At 42.0% G+C, this 17,669-nt stretch overlaps 1 protein-coding gene across 1 annotated transcript; it reads right to left on the bottom strand.

Annotated features, from left to right (window-relative positions):
- Window positions 1–350: 350 nt before the first annotated feature.
- LOC116985554 (small ubiquitin-related modifier 3-like) lies at window positions 351–16,988 on the bottom strand. The gene is made up of 4 exons (XM_033040351.1): window positions 16,781–16,988; window positions 10,425–10,568; window positions 6,747–6,818; window positions 351–2,679 (listed from the first exon to the last, which is right to left on the bottom strand). Exons 1-4 carry the CDS (start codon window positions 16,802–16,804, stop codon window positions 2,617–2,619), a joined length of 303 nt encoding a protein of 100 aa, XP_032896242.1. The 5' UTR covers window positions 16,805–16,988; the 3' UTR covers window positions 351–2,616.
- Between the last annotated feature and the right edge of the window lie 681 nt (window positions 16,989–17,669).

The raw sequence follows: 17,669 nt of genomic DNA, 5'->3' as shown, positions 1-17,669 counted from the left end.
GTATGGTGAGGATGGTGCCTGTTCCTGTGCTGTACTTAATTTGTAAGAAGTGTGAGGAATCAAGGGAAATTGTTTAGAGCAAGAACAAGTGCCGGCAGGCTGAGTAGATTTGTCATTGCAGACAAATCTAGCAATATCGATACAACATTCCAGGAAAACACCTATTCACTTAATCCATCTATTCCCTAGATATATCTACATTCATTTAGATACTCAGATGACATTGCCAGAGGAAAAATGTCTGAATATTTAGTGATAAATCACGGAGAGCAGCAGGTAGGAGAGTAGTATCTCTTCTCCCTAGAGAGCTAGGAGAGCAATAGCAACCAGAGACAAATACTTCACTAAAATGTAATGGCACATAATTTTATTTCAGGGAAGGTTAGGTTTATTGTCAAAACCACTTACAACTTATTTTATTGCAGTCAAGCAATTAAAAAAAAAAGTTATTTTGGTTTTAGATTTTGTAGAAACAGGCCCTTCTGCCCATCGAGTCCACGCCGACCAACGACCACTCATACACTAGCTCGATCCTACACATTAAATACAATTACAGAAGCCAATTAACCAACAAACCTGCACATCTTTGGAATGTGGGAGGAAACCAGAGCACCCATGCAGTCACAGGAAGAACGTGCAAACTCTGAACAGTCAGCAACTGTAGTCAGGATCGAAGTCTGGTCTCCAGCAATGTAAGGCAGCAATTCTACTGCTGTGCCACTGCGTAAACCCAATCACAGGTAGCTCATACACTTATGAAAAAGCTACTTGTTTGCACCTTTCTTCCCCCATGGGTAGGTTGGTGAATAGTTATCCATCTGTAACCACTGCCTCCATAACACTTCTCCCATTATGTTTCTACCAGATGACATGACTCACCCCCTTTAGGGAGTTGGGGGTCCCAGGAACTTGTGACAAGCCAACATTTGGGGCAGCTGGTATGGCCAGAAATGGACCTCAGATTTATGGGGACAGGTGCTCAAAGGCCAGGCAGACCCATCCCATGGATTGAATGAGGCAAAGAGGTTAAAATCGTAAAACAGCGAACCAAAAATGTGCAGTATGATTTGCAAGGTCAATGATAGGTTGAAATGTCTCATTCCTGGATATAACTTAAAAATACATTGCTATTTTGTTGCATATGTTGATCACCACCTTAGTGACTCCATCATGGCAGTAATCCAAATAGACCCATCTTTTTGCTGATCTTCCCAATAATCACACTCTTACTAACCTTACATCCAGGAATAGCCCATAAATGTTGACTTGAGGCCAACACCTTTCCATTAATTTTATGGTGGATTTTATTGATCCTCTGGGTAGTTAAAATACTTTTGTCCTGACCAACAAAATATACTCCAAAAAATACACAATGCTCAAGTAACTCAGCGAGTCTGGCAGCATCTCCAAAGAACATGAATAGGTGATGTTTTGGTTCAGGGAAGGGGTGGTGGAGAAAGTTGGTAGAGAACTGGGGACAGGACAAAGCCTGGCAAGTAATAGGTGGATGCATGCAGGGGTAGGGGGTTGATTGGCAGATGGCTGGACCATCAGAGGTGAAAAGATACAGAGACATGGATGGAGGGGTGTGAATTGTGAAGCCAGGGAAAGATAGGGGGAAGAGGACAGGGTGAGGGGGAAGGGGAGAAATGGGCACGCAGCCCAGTGGGGCACAGGGAAGACTCCAAACTCAATGTTTTTTCTGCAACTGCCTTGCTTTCCTCTCGTCCCCTACATCAAAGACCCATATTACACAAAGCATTCGTCACCTTTCCTTTCAACTCAGTCCATTTCCAACAGAAATCCAATTTCTACAACTATCATCCCTGTTTGACTATTGTAGAGTTTTCCCAACAGGGGATACAGCAAGGATAAAAATGGTATTTGTTTTAGGCAGGGAAGAAACATCTGAATAATGTTTTCTATTTCACACTGAAAAGCAAAGCTTCCCATCCCTCTAGCTAACATATTGGTATATTTCTTATTTCCTATTAGTTTGGTGAATTGTGCGGGCACAGAAGCTTGGAAAAGTATTTCTTAACAACATGACCTCACTGGTCACATACTGCAGATCAGCAAACCAAAATCAGATGGCATTATATTACTGCAATGATGGAAGCATAGAGTGACATTCTGTTCACAATTTTGCAGCTAATACCTCTGGAGGTTATGATCACAGAAATTCTCAGCTCCACTGGTATTAGTAATGATGGGAAACAGGTTAGTATATTAATGTTGTTCCCACAGTATCAAACACAACAGAGATTTGTGGTATAATACTGGAAGATCAATATTAAGTACCACCAAGTCCCTGAAAAAAAAGGTATTTGTAAAGAGAGGTCAAACATCCATGCAAAACAAACATTGTACATACAAGATCAACTTTATTGGGATTAATCCAAAATACAAAGAAAACAAAAACTGTTTCCAGAAAGTAAAACAATGCAAAAAGAAAAGCAAATATATTGCAAAGATGGCACACAGCTCTTTAAACAACCCCTTCCTCTAACACCTTAACATCCCAAATATTGCAGATTGTTCAGAATAGAGTAAAATACAGCCCATTGAAAGAACATGTACATTGTGTGGAACATTATTTACATTAAATTACTGAGGTTAGCAGATTCCTCCCGTCTGCTGTTGGAATACGTCAATGGTGTCTTCATCTTCCATTTCCAACTGCCAAGAAAATAAATTGCCATCCATTTAGAAAAATAAAGAACAATATTTCATATCAACGTCTACCAATTTTACCCCCTCAACACCCAACTCCTATCAAAACATTCATGGGTGACAATCATGTATGCTGGATGCTCCCAAACCCAATTTAAAGTGCTTCCGTCATATTTATAGCAATTAGGTGAATTACCCGAATAGGCTGAGGCAACGCCATTGGTTCTTTGATAGTCTCATTATTGTTTCTTCCTCATACAGGTCGGCCATTGATTTAACCGGCAACTGGTGGTCTGGCACCTCCTTTAACCCGGACAAAACTATGAGAGCGCATTTGAAACCCCCCCCTGGAAGTCCCTCAGAAAATGTGGCACCTTGGCCAGGTTAGGCAGCCAATCTCAACCTCATCAGGACTTTCCTGCCAATCAGTGGGTCAAATTTGCCCCTTCTAGAACTCTGGCCCAGCTGGAACCGGCAGATCCGTCCCTTAGCCGATTTTGCGGGCTGACATCTCGGTTTCTCGGCGGATCATTCCGACACCATTGGATTCCTCTCAGAGGCCATTACCTCTGTTGGTCCAGCAAAATGGAAAATCCAGGAAGGCTCCGGAACCACTGGTGCCAAAAAAATCAATGGTGGAACGATATCTAATTAAAAATTCACACTTATTTTTTCTATGAAAGAGCTGCGTTAGGATTTCTTCAATAGTCCATAAAGATGCTCAGCCATTAAAAATGAGGGCAGACTCCAGGTTCATGAACTGTCTGAAGTGCAGCTGATCATACCAAGATAAAACATTCACCTTAACACAAAAGTTTCAATTACAACATTCAGTGTCCATATATTTCCCTCTAAGTACAACACTATTCCTGCAATCAGTGTCCCCAAAAACCTGCAGTAAGCAGTCAATGTAGGTTATGCTAATAATTTTGTTGCAAATTTAAATAAGGTGACTAAACATGAAAACAACTCTAAAAAGCTGAAAAACTCAGAAACCAGCTGAACAAACAAAATAACCCTTTTGGAGTTGATCTTTCCTCACCTCTCCTTAACCTTTTTTTGGTGTTTTCAAAGTAACATAGTAACAAGAGTAAAGAGGATGAGAGACGTGTTTCTCCATTTCTTTCATTTATCATAACTCAGAATATGTCAATGAAGGGAAGCATGGAAATGTACACAGCAAGCTCCAACAAATCACTAAGCCAAAGGCTCCAAAGAAAATCATTAATTGAAATTTTGCCTTACCTACTTCCAAATACAGATTCACCAAACAGCTATTATTTGGATTTCCAGGACAGCAATTCTCATTTCCAATTTGTCCGTTAATCATAACATTGATTTTTATAACTGAGCCAATTACAGTTCTATCCTTTCTGTAGAATAATGTTCCTGATCTGTGACGGATGTACTGGACTTTACAGTAATAATTATTGCAGCAATTATTGGAATGGATTTACTCACATTTAGAAGCAATAAGCTAATTAGGGACAGCCTTTTTCTGGGGCATGGGGCATTTCACAACCTGCAAACTTGATCAAGTTTTGTAAGTTTGCAGATTACAAAAAATGGTGGAATTGCAGACATGAAGAAAGTTTGTCAAAAGATACAGCAAGGATATAGACCAGTTTCAGATATTGGGGGGAGGGGTGAATAGCATTTGGAGTATCGTGTACAGTACTGGTTACTCCATTACAAGGTGGATGTGGAGACTTTGGACAATGTGCAGAAGAGGTTTACCAAGATGCTGCCTGGATTAAAGGGTATTAGCTCCGAGATTGGATAAACAAATTGTCTCTGGAGAGTCTGAGGCTGAGAAGAAACCTGATAGAAGTTTATAAAATTATGCGAGGCACAGATTGGGTAGACATCCAGAATCTGTTTACCCCCACCCCATTCATCAGGGTAGAAATATCAAATACTACTGCATAGCTGTAAGGGGAGGGAGAAGGGGTTTAATGAAGATTTTGTTTCTGCATCAAGTGGTAGTTGTCTAGAACATGCTGGCAGTGGTAGTAATGGAAGAATATACTATAGAGGCTTTTAGACAGGCACATGGATATGCAGGTAGAGATTTGAAGCACGTGCAGGCATAAACATGGCATTATGTTTGGCACAGACAATATGACCTTAGGGCCTTTTTCTTGGCTGCACAGTTCTGTGTTCTAATTAGATTGCAGGAAAGTAGTAAGCAACATAGAAGATAAGCATTTTCTGGACCAGGACCAATACCGAGTCATAAGAAGGGTCTCGACCCAAAACGTCACACATTCCTTCTCTCCAGAGATGCTGCCTGTCCCGCTGAGTTACTCCAGCATTTTGTGTCTACCTTCGATTTAAAGCAGCACCTACAGTTCTTTCCTACACCCTGCAACTAGAAAACGGAATTCCGCATCGGCAAATGCAGCCTATTAATCATGTGGATACAAGGAACTGCAGATGCTCGTTTACAAAAAAGTGGCAGAGTAATTCAGCGACTCGGGCAGCATCTCTGGAGAGTATGGATAAATGAAGTTTCAGGTCCGGACACTTCTTCAGAAGGATTGTAGGCAGAAGGGAAGGGGACTGAAGAAGGGAAATAAAGCTGGAAGAAAGAAAGTACAGGGCAAGGCCTGATAGGTAATAGGATGATACAAGTGAGGTGGGGGGTTTGATAGGCAGATGGTGGAAAAGGCCAGAGATGAAAAGACAGAAAGTGTGAGACAAAAGGGTTGAAGATTTGTGAATTGTGAAGCTAGAGGAAGGAATGTAGATGGAAGTGGAGGAGGAGGGGGGAATTGGTTGCGGATTCAGGTGGGGCACAGTGGAGAGGGATTTAGGGGGAAGGGGAGGGAGGGTTTTGTAGTTATCAAAATATTGAGAATTCAATGTTCATACCATTGTGTTGTAAGCTACCCAAGCAGAATAGGAGGTATTGTTCCTTCAGTTTGCATATGACCTCACTCTGGCAATGGAGGCGGCTCAGGGCAGAAAGGTCAGAATGGGAATGGGAAGAGGAGTTAAAGTAGTAAGCAACTGGGAGATCCGGTAGGTCTTGACTGGTAATGGGATCACATTTGGGGTGACGGAAATGTTAGAGGATGATGTGTTGGATGCAGAGGCTAGTGGGCTGAAAGATGTGCATCTAGCCTTGCTCCATCAGGGAGGGATGGGGAGTGAGAGCAGAATTTCGAGACACTGAGGAGCATGGGTTAGGAATCCATCTAGGAAGGCAGTGGGGGAAATCACATATACTAAAGAATGGGAACATCTTGGAAAGTCTCATCTTGGGAGCAGATGCAGCAAAGACAGACAAATTGAGAGTAGGGGATAGAGTCTTTGCAAGAGATAGGGTGGGAGAAGGTGTAGTCCAGATAATTATGGGAGTCAGTAGATTTGTAGTAGTCATCAGTCAATAGTCTGTCCCCTGTGATGGAGACAGAGCAATCAAGAAAGGGGAGAAAAGTTTCAGAGATAATCCAAGTGAAGAGGGCAGGGTGGAAGTTAGTGGTAAAGTTAATGAAATGAACAAGTTCTGCAAATGCAGTCATCGATGTAGCAGAGATGTAGCAATGGCACCTCCCTTATCGGTGAATTTAATAACGATGTTGGGATTGTTGCTGAGTGAGCAGAGGGCTGTGGGTTTAGAGGGGGTGAGATTGGAGAGGAGAAATTAAGATGGTTGATATTGCACCAGCAGTTGTAAATGAAAGGGTCCAGACTGGGTAGCAGGCCAGCAGGGATAGTCCATGAGGAAGAGGAGGAATGTTGGAGACAGAAGGGGATGTCACTGGGAGGCGAGGACTCCTTACCAGAGAAATGGCCTGGAAGTGGAGGTGACTAGAGAAGAGTTCAACATCAGGAGGGGTGGGGAATGTGAGGGGGCAGGATAAATGGTATGGTTGGAATAGGGGGGGGGGGGGGGGGGGGGGGGATTTCCTCTGATTCCGCATGACCTAGTGGTGCTTTTATTGTATCATGTTCCTTTTGATAACATGGTAGAGATCTTTAAAAGGCAAGCATTAAGTTTAGTATAATTGTTTCATAGATGCTCAACCCAGCACACTACTACTTTCAATCTAAGATAGATTACTTACCATAGCCGGTGTATCAGTTTCATTTATCGGCTGCCCGTCAAATCGAAACCTGATCTGTCTGATCTGCAAGCCCTGCAAACAGAACATAGTCAGCATACAAATGAGAACTTGCAGAAGTTTGGCACTCGCCATTCCATATTTTAATTGGGCTCTAAATTTTGCACGCTACCTTTTCGTTTGGACAGCCCATGTCTCAATACACCTCGGCTGAGGCTTTCAAGATCTTGGCCATTAAAGTTTAAATATTTGCTCTGGTGGTCGTGGCTCTCAACATGACTATTTGACTTTACAAAGTAAACATGGTTTTCCACACAGCCTCTCATATCATTTTGTATTTTTCCCAGGTCCATATCTGTCACTGTAGACTATTTTAAGAAAAAGTTTCTAATTTTTCATTTAACTTTATCCTTTCAACCTACCGTCTCAATTTTACAATTTCAAAACCATCATCTATTTCAAAATTTCAAACATGCTTTGTTACATAGAGATTTCAGCTGATTTTCTTAAAGTAATTTATTTGATGTTTTTGTACTGAATGTGTGCATAAAAAAAGAAAGCAAATTCCACCATGACCAGGCATTCTATGAAATGCGTGCAAAGATTAATACAGACCAGTGGGGCTAGAAGATACTCAGTTCCATTTTTTCCCCTCTTGGGTCGAAAGGAATATGGGGAAAAAGCAGGAACGGGGTATTGATTTTAAATGATCAGCCATGATCATATTGAGTGGCTCGAAGGGCCAAATGGCATACTCCTCCACCTATTTTTCTATGTTTCTATGAAACATTTTAAAAGCGCAATGAGCTATGTTTTATGATTAATATGGAATAAGATTTTTTTGATCTATCTCAATTTTAGGTCTCATTACTTTGAATCAATGTCCCCTTGTTTGAGACTATCCCACCATTGAAAACATCCCTACATCTACCTATCCACGCCTTAAGATCTTATATATTTGAAGGTCTCCACTCATTCTTAACTCCAAGGAACACAGACCCAAACTGCTCAGTCTCTCTTGGTAGCACAACATTCTCATGTCAGGAATTAGCCTGGTGAATGTCCTTTTCCTGCCACCAATGTTATTATATTATTTTTAGATAACAGGAACAAAGCTGTACATATTTGAGGTGGGGCCCTCACAAACACCACCCAATTGAAACAAAACCCCTCTATTTTTAAACTCTAACCCATTGCAATGAAGGCCATAATGCACATTGGCCTTGCATGCTAGCTTTGTGATTTGTGGTCTAGAACACCTAGATCCCCCAAATCACATGTGCAGTCTCACTATTTCAATAATAATCTCTTTTGATTTCTCTTACCGAAGTACATGATCTCATACATCCATTTAACACGTTAAACTTAATTTGCCAGTCTTTTGCCCACTCACTCAATCAATGAATGCATCTTTACAGAATCACAGTATCCTTACTGCAACATGCCCATCCACCTATTTTCACATCATAAGCAAATGTAGAATCCTTACACACTGTTCCTTCCTCCATGCATTCATGCAAATAATGAGCAACTGTGGTCTGATCAAGAACTGATTCCTGTGGTACTCTTATTACTTTCTTCTAGTCTGAAAATCACTCATTTATTCTAACTCCTTTCTACAAGATGGCTTTCTACATTCCATCATACTCCCTGATACCACATGCTTTTAATTTATGCAGCAGCCGCCTATCTGGTACCATGTCACTTTCCTTTTGGAAATCTAAATGCACTGAAGTGCAAGTTCCCTCGATCAACTCTTCTTGTTACATCTTCAAAGAATTCAAGCAAATCTGTCAAATATATTTACCTTTCATATTTGTTGTTACATCAAATGTGCCTTGCAAGAAACAATTTTATTGTTTCATTTCAGATCCGTGCATATGACTCTTAAAACGATGCTGACTAGGTTTAATTATACTCTGCTTTCCTAACTGATTAGCTATGGTATTTCCTCTGATTATTGACTCAAGTATTTTGACAATGCTGCTAAACTGGCTTGCCTCTTGCTTTTTGTTTTTGAACAACTGAGTCACATTGGCTAATTTCCATTCTTCTGGTCTCTTCCCAGAGTTCAGCAAATTATCAATAACATCAATGTATGGGGTCCATAATCTGTGCAGCCACTTCCTTCAAAATCCTAGCGTGTAGTCCATTGGGTCCTGGGCACCTGCCCACCTTTAGCCCCCTCAGAGTTTATTTGGCTTTTGTAAGTTCAAAAGTTCAATTTTGGAAATTGCTTTTGTAAGTTGGACCCTGTTATTTGAAATTAGCCCCAAAGTGAACCAAGCTGTATAAATGTTACTGCATTTATTTACACATGCTAGAATTAACAGTATGCTTGTTGAATGGGCATCATTGAACCCATCATTTAGGAGAATATACACTAATCTTTATGGAATTTTGAGCATTAAAATGCTATGATCATCACATTTAAATTACTAACATTTCTGCTTAGTGCAAAAGGGTACTTACTGCTTCAATTAACTTATTCAGTTTAAACATTTGCACATGGTTTAAATTTTGTTTTCTCAGGACAAGCATCCATAATTTATAGAATGCATTCCTTAAGTAAGATCAGGACTCATTTACGTTGGCAGGCAAAATAACTACATTTTTAGATCTCATTTCGTTTAAGAGAGCCCACAATGATTTTTGAACTGCAAAAATGACTCAGAAGGTGTAGATATTGGTAAAGCCAGTCAAAGCCATAAGGATCACTTTCTGGGAGAAGTCTTGCGTTGAATCACTCAACATTAAATGTAATAATTTAACCACAATCTGTACGACCATTCAGTTTACATGCCAACAAACTACTCATTTCATTGCTAGCCAGGACTCAATATCATGGAAGATCTTTATCAGACTGACAAAAAGAAGAGCCTCTCAAAAAAACGAGGACATTTGGTGAAGCACCTCATTATCTCACCGGGCAAATCCATCACATGCTGTGGCCTCAAAAGCAGAGTGAAGCTCTAGTTGGAAGCAGGGCTTTTCACTATTCATCACGGTAGTAACAATCTTTGAAGTGCTGAGAGGTAGCCAAGTTGCTTAACTAGTGTATAAATGTTACTGCATTTACATTTTCTACCATTTGGGTTTGGCAATTAAAGCCTTAGTCACAGATGAGCAGTGTGTTATTTTGTCAAAATGTAACTGTATTTAAATGTTTAGGTAAGTGAAAATATTCTGGAGGGATTAGACGAACCAAACAATCTCCAGAATAAAGAAACACAGAAAAAAAAGTAAAGTTCTTTCTGTTGCAACCAAAATAAGCTTTAGAACCAAACTTTTAACACAGCTATGTCTGTGTTTTAAAGCTACGTCTTTCCATATTATAAATGGAAAAAATAATTCACCCTAGAGTCCAAAAAGGAAACAAACTGAGATGTTCCCCTCCCTAATTATGTATGAATGCCGATGTTGCCAACAGCAAGCTGGTCACTGACAAATTTAACATGTACTGGGAGTATGTTAATTATTACACTTTTTGGTGTAAACATGCTTTGTAATGTCCTCTCTGCTAGCTCTGAAAGAGAAAAACTGAAAACCAAAGATGCAGCCCCAGGTGGATTTAAGAGAAAAAAGGAGAAACACATTGGCCCGAGTCTATTTTACAACAGCTAATATGAAATTCAATGAATAAGCAAATAATTCAAAACACTCCAACATATTAAGACTAACCTGTCGCTCACAGTATGCTTTCATCAGCTTACTCAATGGCGTTTGCTTCTTTATCTTGAACTGTACAACTGACCCATCTTGTCCAGCCACTTTCAGGTTAATATGATCATTCCTCTGGTCATTTCCTTCGCTTTTCACATTTTCCTAAAGCCATGATTAAAAACATCGAATTTAATATATGCCCCAGAAAAATAAATACAATGATCAAATATAAACACTGCATTAGGTCATGGGGAGACTAGATTTCAATAAAAGAAATCACTGGACTATTGACTATCAATGCACTGGATTGGATATATTCCAAGATATATCCCAATGCTAACTCAGTGGGTCAAGCAGCATCTCTGGAGAAAATGGATAGAGAGGGCAGGTAGGGGATGTTTGCTTGAAATTGGAGAAACCAATCCAGAAAAGTTGATATGGGAATGAGAAGGGGAGTTAAAATGGTTAGAAACAAGAAGCTCCAGCAAACTTTGGCAGACAGAGCGCAAATGTTCAATGAAATGGTTGCCTAGCCTACACTTGATCTTGCTGACATTGGGAGCACTAAACGCAATAGGCAAGGTCAAAGGAGGTGCACTCTGTCTGACCTGGATGGAAGTTAGAGAAATGTAGGGACAGGTTCTACACCATCTGCAGTTGCAAGGGGAAAGCACCTGGAGAAGGGTTGAGTTGGGCGGTACCAGATTAGCAAACCAAGCAGTTGTGCAGACAATGGTCTCTCTAGAAAGCAGAAAGGCATGGAAACAGGAAGATGCTCACTTTGAAGGTGGAGGAAATATTAGAGAATGTGTTGGATGCGAATGTTAGTGAGTGGAAAGGTGAGGACCAAGGAAACTCAATTCTTATTCCATCTGGGGGGTGAGGGGTTGTGAGAGCCAAACTGCAGAACACAAATGAAACATTGAGTGAGGGATCCATCCACTACAGCAAGGGTGAAACACAATTGCAGGAGAAAGAGGACATCTTGGATGTCCTAGAGTGGAGAGCCTCATTTTGTAAGCAGAATGTGGTGGATACAGAGAAATTGCGAGTAAGGGATTCAGAAATTTCAGGAGGCATGAGTGAATAGAACAATACACCAGGATACAAACAACAGATTTTTGCTCGAGGGCAGTGCAGGGGTAGAGATGCTGCCTCACAGCGCAAGAGACCCAGCTTCAATCCCAACAATGGGTGCTGTCTGTGCAGTGTTGTGAACATGTGGGTTTTCCCTGGGTGTTCCAGTTTCTTCCCACATTCCACAGACATGCAGGTTTGTAGGTTAATTGGCTTCTGTAAATTTCCCCTAATGTGTAGGATAACATAGAACTAGTGTACAGGTGATCAATGGTTGGCATAGACTCAGTGGGCCAAAGGGCCTGTTTCCACAAAGTATTTCCAAACTAAACTTAAATGTAGAAGTTGGAAGATGGGAGGCTCTTCTGGACTGCTGAAAAAAGTTAATTCCAGCAATGAATGTCACCATAAATCAGGATTTTCACTGCTAGGAGGAAGTCAGGCATAATGTGTATGAGTGCAACTCACCTTCATAAAATTAAAAAGATGTGAATCGTTTGTCTTAGCCTCATTCTGCAAGAATGATAAGGAGTCAGTGCCTCGCGCAGTTTGAGGCAGGGTCCAAAGACAAAGCCACTTTGTACACATTTAGTTGAAGGAAATATTTATTTATCCAGTCTGGATATTGTGCAAATAGTATTAACAATTACGAGGAAATGGATATGGTGAGTTTGGTTAGGATAGGTGGTGCCAAGAAAGGTCCATAACATGGTAGACCAAGCTGTTACTATTATTCAGGCAACTGGGGGAAAAGGCACTCAATTTTGTCTTGATTCCAAATTTAGAGGAGAAATTTAGATTCCTTCAACCTGTACACTAGTTTAAAGTTACGATTTAATTTTGTATGCACTTGACGTAATTGCTACCAAAGAGAATCATTTTTTGAAACCAATATTCCAAATCGTGTCAAACAATATAATTTATATAATGCCTGCAATGTGGAATAATCCAATCACCAAAAAGATGTTTTAAAAACAGATCCTTTATGGGTATAATTATGGTTATACCACAAGAATACCATTAATAACGCACATATGGCTATTATGCCATGTTCTTCAGGGATGCTGCCTGGCCCGCTGAGTTTCTCCATCACTGAGTCCTCACATGCTGGACAATATTAGTGAAGTATAAGAGGAACCACTTTTGAGACTGCAAGATCAACAGTGCTGCTGAAACTACAGGCTCTGCAAAAAGAAACCTTGATTGCCACATACATAATTTCCTCTCAGAATGACATTACTTGTTGATACAATCAACTTTCCTGATCATATTTCTGAAAGCAACTTTAAAAACACTTAGGATAGACTCAAATTGCTGGAGTAACTCAGTGGGTCAGGCAGCATCTCTGGAGAAAGGAATAGGTGACGTTTTGAGTCGAGACCCTTCTTCAGACTGCTTATTTTCCCCAATGAGTAAATTCTTAATTCTGCATTGAACCTGGAAAGTTCTGCTGATAGGAGATACATGGAACTGTAGATGCTGATTTATATTTAAAAAAATCAAAGTGCTGGAGTAACTCAGTGGCTCAGGCAACATCTCTGGAGAATATGGACAGGTGATGTTTTGGGTTGGGACCCTTCTGTTGATTTCTTAAAATAAACACAAAACACAGTAGATGCTGGCAATCTTAGAAAGATAGAAAATAGGTGCAGGAGTAGGCCATTCGGCCCTTTGAGCCGCCATTCAATATGATCATGGCTGATCATCTAAAATCAGTACCCCGTTCCCGCTTTCTCTCCATATCCCTGGATTCTGTTATCCCTAAGAGCTGTATCAACAGTGTATTCAGAAAGTATTCAGACCCCTTCACTTTTTCCACATTTTGTTACTTTACAGCTTTATTTTTAAATTGGTTAAATTATTTTTATCATCAATCTCCACAGAATACCCCAGAATGAAGAAGCGAAAACAGGTGTTTAGAAATTTTTGCAAAGTAATTAAAAAGAAATAACTGAAATATCACATTTACATAAGTATTCAGACCCTTTGCTATGACACTCAAAATTGAGCTTAGGTTCATCCTGTTTCCATTGATTATCCTTGAGATGTTTCGACAATCTGATTGGAGTCCACCAGTGGTAAATTAAATTGACGGGACATGATTTGGAAAGGCACACACCCGTCTATATAAGGTCCCACAGTTGACAGTGCATGTCAGAGCAAAAACCAAGACATGAAGACGAAGGAATTGTCCGTAGACCTCAGACAGGATTGTGTCGAGACACAGATCTGGGGCAGGGTATAAAACAATTTTTGCAGCATTGCAGGTCCAGAAGTGCACAGTGGCCTCCGTCATTCTTAAATGGAAGAACTTTGGAACCACCAGGACTCTTCATAGAGCTGGCCGCCCAGCCAAACTGAGCAATCGGGGGAGAAGGGCCTTGGTCAGGGAGGTGAGCAAGAACCCGATGGTCACTCTGACAGAGCTCCAAAGTTCCTCTGTGGAGATGAGAGAACCTTCCGGAAGGACAACTATATCTGCAGCACTCCACCAATCAGGCCTTTAAGGTCAAGAGGCTGAATGGAAGGCACTCCTCAGTAAAAGGCACATGACAGCCCGCTTGGAGCCTGCCAAAAGGGTTGTTTTTTCTGGTGCTCTGGTCTAATGAAACCAAGATTGAACTCTTTGGCCTCAATGCCAAGCGTCATGTCTGGAGAAAACCAGGCATCGCTCACACCTGGCCAATACCGTACCTACGGTGAAGCATGGTGGTGGCAGCATCATGCTGTGGAGATGTTTTTCAGCGGCAGGAACTGGGAGACTAGTCAGGAGAGATCCTTGATGAAAACCTGCTCCAGAGTATTCTGGACCTCAGACTGGGGCAGAGGTTCACCTTCCAACAGGACAACGACCCTAAGCACACAGCCAAGACAACGCAGGAGTGGCTTCATGACAAGTCTGTGAATGTCCTTGAGTGGCCCAGCCAGAGCCCTGACTTGAACCCGATCTAACATCTCCAAAGGGACCTGAAAATAGCTGTGCATCGACGCTCCCCATCCAATCTGACAGAGCTTGAGAGGATCTGCAGAGAAGAATGTGAGAAATTATCCAAATACAGGTGTGCTTGTAGGTCATACGCAAGATGACTTGAGGCTGTAATCGCTGCCAAAGGTGCCTCAACAAAGTACTGAGTAAAGGGTCTGAATACTTATGTAAATGTGATATTTCTGTTATTTCTTTTTATTTACTTTAAAAAAAATTCTAAACACGTGTTTTGGCTTTTTTATTATGGGGTGTTGTGTGTAGATTGATGATAAACAAATGAATTCAATCCATTTTAGAATAAGGTTGTAACATAACAAAATGTGGAAAAGTAAAGGGGTCTGAATACTTTCCGAATGTACTGTAACTCTCTCTTGAAAACATCTAGTGAATTGGTCTCCACTGCCTTTTGTGGCAGAGAATTCCACAAATTCACACCTCTGGGTTAAAGTTTTTCCTCATCTCAGGCCTAAATGGCCTACCCCCTATTCTTACATGAATTTCTGGACTCCCCCAACATGGGGAACATTTTTCCTGCATCTAGCCTGTCCAATCCCTTAAGAATTTTATATGTTTCTATAAGATACCCTCTCATCCTTCTAAATTCCAGTGAATATAAGCCCAGTTAACCCATTCTTTCATCATATGTCAGTCCCGCCATCCTGCAAATTAACCTGGTGAACATATGCTGCACTCCCTCAATAGCAAGAATGTCCTTCCTCAAATTAGGAGACCAAAAGGGGTAGGAGACCAAAACTGCTCACAATACTCCAGGTGAGATCTCACCAGCCCCCCTAGACAACTGCAGTAGGACCCCCTTGCAAAGGTATACTTAAATCCTCTCGCTATGAAGGCCAACATGCCATTCGCTTTCTTCACTGCCTGCTGCATGCTTACTTTCAGTGACTGAATAATCTGCCTTCTTGTTCTTCTTAACTTAAAGTGTTGGAAATATCAAAATCAAACAGAATTAATAAAGATCAAATCAAAAGGTAATGTTGCTTCACATTTAATATTAATTTCACATTATCTATTAATTTAAAGTAACTGGGATATATTTGCAAAATGTACATTCGTCTTCAATATTTGTTTTGAAAAATGTAAAGATTTTGAACATCTATCAAGTTCTATGAAGGTCATTTTGTCCAGGAGGTAGGGTTCTAATTGAAAAGACTTGATATCTTCCTCGACACAGTATATCCACCAAAAAATAAAAAATAAATTAACTGACACAGCAAAACCCCACGTACAGGTATTTCAAAATGCAATGGACAACCACAAAATAATTATAATTGAGATCGAGAGTTGCGAGTCTGTGGAATTCTCTGCCTCAGAGGGTGGTGGAGGCCGGTTCTCTGGATACTTTCAAGAGAGAGCTAGATAGGGCTCTTAAAGATAGCAGAGTCAGGGGATATGGGGAGAAGGCAGGAACGGGTCCTGATTGAGGATGATCAGCCATGATCACATTGAATGGCGGTGCTGGCTCGAAGGGCCGAATGGCCTACTCCTGCACCTATTGTCTATTGAATCTAGAAAGTAACTTCACACAAGATTGTCATCAATTGTGAACGTTTACGAGGGCGAATTAAATAAGTTGTCAGTTACTAAAACTAGGTTGTCAGCTGTTGGATACTGAAAGACCAGAGATTACACACATTACCTAGTCATGTTTGATCCGAAAACCGAGATATGATTATGGGCGAGGCGGACCTTTCAAACAGACTACTTTCGTTTCATGAATTAATGTATTGAAGTGAATTCTGTCAACTTGGGGAAATAGAAATGCGATCGCAGGAACCCTCCACCCGACGATTCCACACAACAGCGGATACCTTCCTCATGTGGCCTCAGCCTGCACCAAATCCAATGGATTCAGGAAAACTGGAGGCTGAATAAGTGTCTGCAGCAGCGACTGTGGCAGCCGGAAGCGAGTGCAGGCCCAGGCCGCGGAGACAACCGCACAGCCTTGGTTTTCGCGTAGCTGCATTTCAACTAAACTAAGCACACGGGTTATCCTGACACGGCTGCGGATGGGCTCCCGTCCCCTGTACAAGGATCCACTCACAACGCACTGTCGCCACTGCACACCTCGGCTTGATGCCGCAGGCCTGGATCAATGGAGCCCCCCCACCCACCCAGTCCCAGCCCTGCCGCCCACAGCGGTGGACGAGGGCCGAGGGCCATCAACACACCGACATTACACAGCACCCGGGCCTACGGCACCCTCCTCCGGTCGCTCACTCCCTCCTCCTCCCCGCATCTCCCTTCACCCATCGTCACCGACTCCTCTCCATTCCAACACAACAGGCCTCACCCCCTTGGCTTTATCCTCCGCCATCTCACGGCTGCTGATGGCGCTCTGCAGCAAAGTCTGCAGACCGCACGGTGGCCTCCCTCGCGTCGCAGGCGTCACCTCCCTGCCGCTCGGCCCCGTCGCTCCCGCCTCCTCGTGACCGCCAGCCCAGCCCGCGCACGCACAGACGGACGACGCTGCCGGGGTCACGTGGCCGACACCCCGCTGGCGTCGGGCCCGCTCCCCCAGCACCAGCCCCGCCCCCAGCACCAGCCCCGCCCCCCCATCACTAGCCCCGCCCCCTGGTTTCTGGGTTACGGGGTGTTCCGGGTCACCGGCGTCCGAGCGACGTGGTGACTGAAGACCTGCAGGGGGCGAGAGCGAGCAGTCACAAAACTCACCTTCAGCGGCGCTCCAGACCAAAGATCTTATAGCGGAGCAAGATGGGCTACTCCTGCGAAATGCAATGGGCTAACGTGTAGTACGCTACGGAGGGGATCCTGGGCATTTTTCCCCGCCCATTTTAGTAACCGGAACCTACCCGACCCGACTCGCAGTGTAATCCAAAGATCTTATAGCAGAGCTATAGGATCTTTGGTGTAATTCTGTTAGTTCACATTTCTGTTAATTCTTGTCAAGAATAAAATTTGACTCTGGTAATTGTCTTTTTTAATTTTTTTTAAATCATTTCTTTTTAAATGGTTCATAGGCTGTGTTTGAGTTGATTTTGTATTAACCGGAACCTACCCGACGCGACCCGACTCGCAGGGTAATCAACGTTGCGGGGGAACAGTTTTTGTGTGTGATATAGGGTTAGATTCATAATTCTGTTAGTTCATAATTCTGTTAATTCTTGTTAAAGAATAAAATGTTCATAAATTTTGCCTCTGGTAATTTTCTTTTTTAATGT

The sequence above is a fragment of the Amblyraja radiata genome, chromosome 22 (assembly GCF_010909765.2).
Source record: "Amblyraja radiata isolate CabotCenter1 chromosome 22, sAmbRad1.1.pri, whole genome shotgun sequence".
Lineage (NCBI taxonomy): Eukaryota > Metazoa > Chordata > Chondrichthyes > Rajiformes > Rajidae > Amblyraja > Amblyraja radiata.
This window is presented reverse-complemented; position numbering and strand designations above follow the sequence as displayed.